Source organism: Cladosporium halotolerans (assembly GCF_011745625.1).
Source record: "Cladosporium halotolerans strain TM138-S3 chromosome Unknown Sca193, whole genome shotgun sequence".
Classification (NCBI taxonomy): Eukaryota; Fungi; Ascomycota; class Dothideomycetes; order Cladosporiales; family Cladosporiaceae; genus Cladosporium; species Cladosporium halotolerans.
The window spans coordinates 1-3,343 of record NW_027191642.1 but is presented as its reverse complement, the minus strand read 5'-3'; the positions used below and the strand labels follow the sequence as shown (position 1 = coordinate 3,343).

The following is a 3,343-nucleotide window of genomic DNA, read 5'->3' as shown; positions in this document are numbered from 1 at the left end:
AGCGTCGGAATCAGGCTTACTCTTGTGCATGAGCTTTACGTAACCTCAAGACAGCTTCTTTCTCCTCAAAGCCTATTAAGCCGATAAAGCTTGCAAAAGAGATGCCCATAGCGTACAGTAATGTTGATGCAGCTTTCCTCACCCGCCCGCTGCAACATCTTCCGTGTCGAGTTGAAGGGTAGCGTACCCCACATGCGAATACGACACCCGGGCGAATGCGACACTGAATGCTTCGAAGCGACGGATCATCATCACCTTGCTTCAGAGGCTGGGACTTTTTTGTTATGAATGAAATCACTCAAACGATGTTATCGATGTTGGGGGAGGTGGTGGTGGATGTGGGGAAGGGGTTGGAGCTCGAAGCTCGACGCCCGCCGGCGCCGATGTGGGGTCGGAGGGCGGGGAGGGTGCGAAGTGGCAAATGGTGACGAGAGGGAGGGCGAAAGCAGGAGGGACGAAGATAACGACGATGAGGGTCAGACCGAGTGTGGTGGAGGGAGGCGAGGGCTCGCAGCAGGCTGCGCCCGGCTTCCAGACCGCCTCGACTGCGGCTCGCAAGAGAAAGGCCGAGGACCGCGTCAACGACAAGCTTGCGGCAATGGCGGAGACCATTGCACAGCTGGTGACGGCTCAAAAGCAAACGGCGGAGAGCCAGAGGGCATTCCTGGGGAGCAACAAGGCTATATTAAATCGCAACAAGGCATTGCTGGAAAGCAACCAGGCCATGATGGAGAGCATCAAAGCACAAGGCGACGAGATCAAGGCGTTGAAGGCATTACTGCAAGAGAGTCCAAGGCCTAGTAGCTATGGCGAGGTCACCGCGAAGAATGGCATGTCCATTGGATTCACGTAGCTCCTACATCAACAGGCAGGTCGCAGGTCCGCAAGGAAAAGCCACAGGTACATCACGAGCGAGCAGTTCTATTGACATGGGCAGGTTCAAGGGTGCAAAGACGGATCTATGGTACTCTGGCTGAAGAGCAAGCCGGCTGCCGATTGGCCCCTGCAGATCGGCCAGCTTTGTTTGGAGGAGGGGCTAATGGCGCCTTCTGTTCGAGAAATCTTCAGGACACCGAGCTCGTCTACGGTCTGCTACAGTTGCAATACGTACGGACATACACAGACCAACTGCAGACGTGCTACCCGAGGTGGCAACTGTTCCGGTGGTCACCAAACACGAGACTGCACGGGGACTGCTGCGCTGAAGTGCCCAGCGTGTACGGGAGCTCACACAATCAAGGATTGGTGCTGTAAACATCATCCAGCGCACAAGAAGTATCTTGCTCAAATAACCAGAATGCCGGAGGCTTCACAGACGGTGGAGCTGTTGGAGGCTTGGCTCAAAGACACAGTGGTGGGCGGTTCTGAAATGTCCAAATGATTAACGAACTCAATATATTGCATTACAATGTCGGCAGGCGCAAGCAGGTTCAGTGGGGTTCGTTCGACGATACGGCTTTACAGGATTTCACGGCTCTGGCGGTTTTGGATCCACAGCTCTATGAAGATCCCGACAGTGGGGAGCCGAGGACACATCAGCATGGTCGGTGATACGCGGTGACACCCTCGACGCACAGGGCAGAAATTCGTGCTGCATGCTTTTCGGGTCATGTTGTATGTCAACGTTAGCGCCAATGCTAGACAAACACCAGTTGACAATTACGACATGGTCGCCGCAACTATAACATGACAGATCTAGCTATCATCTAGTTAATCACTTGGTCTTCTGCTTTGACTTGAGGTTGGCACCAAAGCAAAACTACTGCTCGTATGTCTGTCTGAGCATGCCAGTAGAGCAGGTATGATTAGAATGCCCGTAGACAACAGTAACTTGAAGTCTTTTCACAAATTGAGTGATTTCGTGTTGTCTTCAATGTCTGTTTGGAGCAATCAAGATGTCATTGCCAAAGGCTTTGCGGAGGAGTGAGATATTGCAGGCCTTTAAAAAGGAGTGGACGTCACCATAAATTTGCACTGCAATTGTATGATCTCATATCAGAATACCTGTCCAACACTGCAATTATCACCCTATCTACTCTGGCCTAAATGCCGCAATCTTTCCAAACGTATCCGCCATGCCCCAGACCCCAGCCCTCAAACAACTCAACTGGACAATCTGCGAGTGATCTACAAACAGAGTCACATCCACACCAAGCTCTCCCACATACCAGTTGAACACTGCCGGCTCCGCCGCCTCGAACATCACTCGCTCCATCTGCACATCACGCAAGATACTCTGAATCACATCCGTCCGCCACGCCTTCACGTTCTCGGTAATACCTTCAGATTCGATCATCATGCGTTCGACACCAGCATCAATGAACCGTTTCGCCATGCTTGTGACACGGCTTGGGTCCGCCGTGCCAACTGACTCAAGGTCAGCGGCTGCGGTGTCGCCACCAGCGCCGAACTGAATACCTAGCTCAGGTTTGGCTTTGAAGCCGGCCTTGTGCACGCGATTGACGAGACGGAGCCAGTCGTCTCCAGGGAGGGAAAGGAAACCGGACGAGAGCTCAATCACGTCGAAGCTGGATGCGAGTTTTGGTCAGCATATGATCGGCAAAAGACCCCGTGGGTGGTCGTGAGAGCTGTGCATAGGGAGCCTCACCCGACATCTTTGCACTTCGCCAAATACCTGTTGATCAATTCTGATCAGTAGCTTTGTGCGCAAAATCATTTCCATACATTTTCTAATACTGGAGGTAAGGACTGTATATATGTAGCCAACCTGATGATGATGATGAGTTTTATTCCGCCCGGCGCTAAGCACCTAAAGGGCAACGCACTATTTATGTCTCAGAATTTACGTCCTACCTTGGTGGGGTTGAAACAAACAAAGCTCCCAAGCTCATTGTCCTTCACCATCGAAGTCAAGCCATCGACATGTATTTCTCTCACTTTCGAAGGCTCGTGGTTGCTGGTCGGCGGGTGTTCTTGAAGATGTGTTTCCAAGTGTTCATCGTCCTATCCTCAGCAGATGAAGCGGGGGCCTGCCGTGTGCACGAGGGTGCTTGGGGTGGAGTGGTGTTCGTGGTTAGTAGGGTACGGGTTTCCCAGTCGTCGTCGCCATTCACTATCTACCTCTTCGTCTGCCTTCGCGTGCTGGTGTCTCGTTCGAAACGTTTGGTAGCCAGGGTGAAATGGATTCACAGCTCGCACTGCATCCATGTCCGGCGCCCAGTCTTCGGTATCGGTGGAAGTCTTGCCTCCGAGGAGACGAGAGAGGTTGTCTTCGCCTGTCCACACGCCCAGCATCTTCCGCTGCTCGCTCCACCTGGTGCAACGAAAGACGAAATGCTCTCTCGAATCGATTGCCTGAACACACTCGCAAAGGTCCAATTCC

At 52.6% G+C, this 3,343-nt stretch overlaps 1 protein-coding gene across 1 annotated transcript; it reads right to left on the bottom strand.

Annotated features, from left to right (window-relative positions):
- Nucleotides 1-2,032: 2,032 nt before the first annotated feature.
- Nucleotides 2,033-3,343, bottom strand: WHR41_09613 (uncharacterized protein). The gene is made up of 2 exons (XM_069378216.1): nucleotides 2,609-3,343; nucleotides 2,033-2,528 (listed from the first exon to the last, which is right to left on the bottom strand). The coding sequence occupies exons 1-2, from the start codon at nucleotides 2,681-2,683 to the stop codon at nucleotides 2,514-2,516; spliced, it is 90 nt and encodes a 29-aa protein (XP_069224861.1). The 5' UTR covers nucleotides 2,684-3,343; the 3' UTR covers nucleotides 2,033-2,513.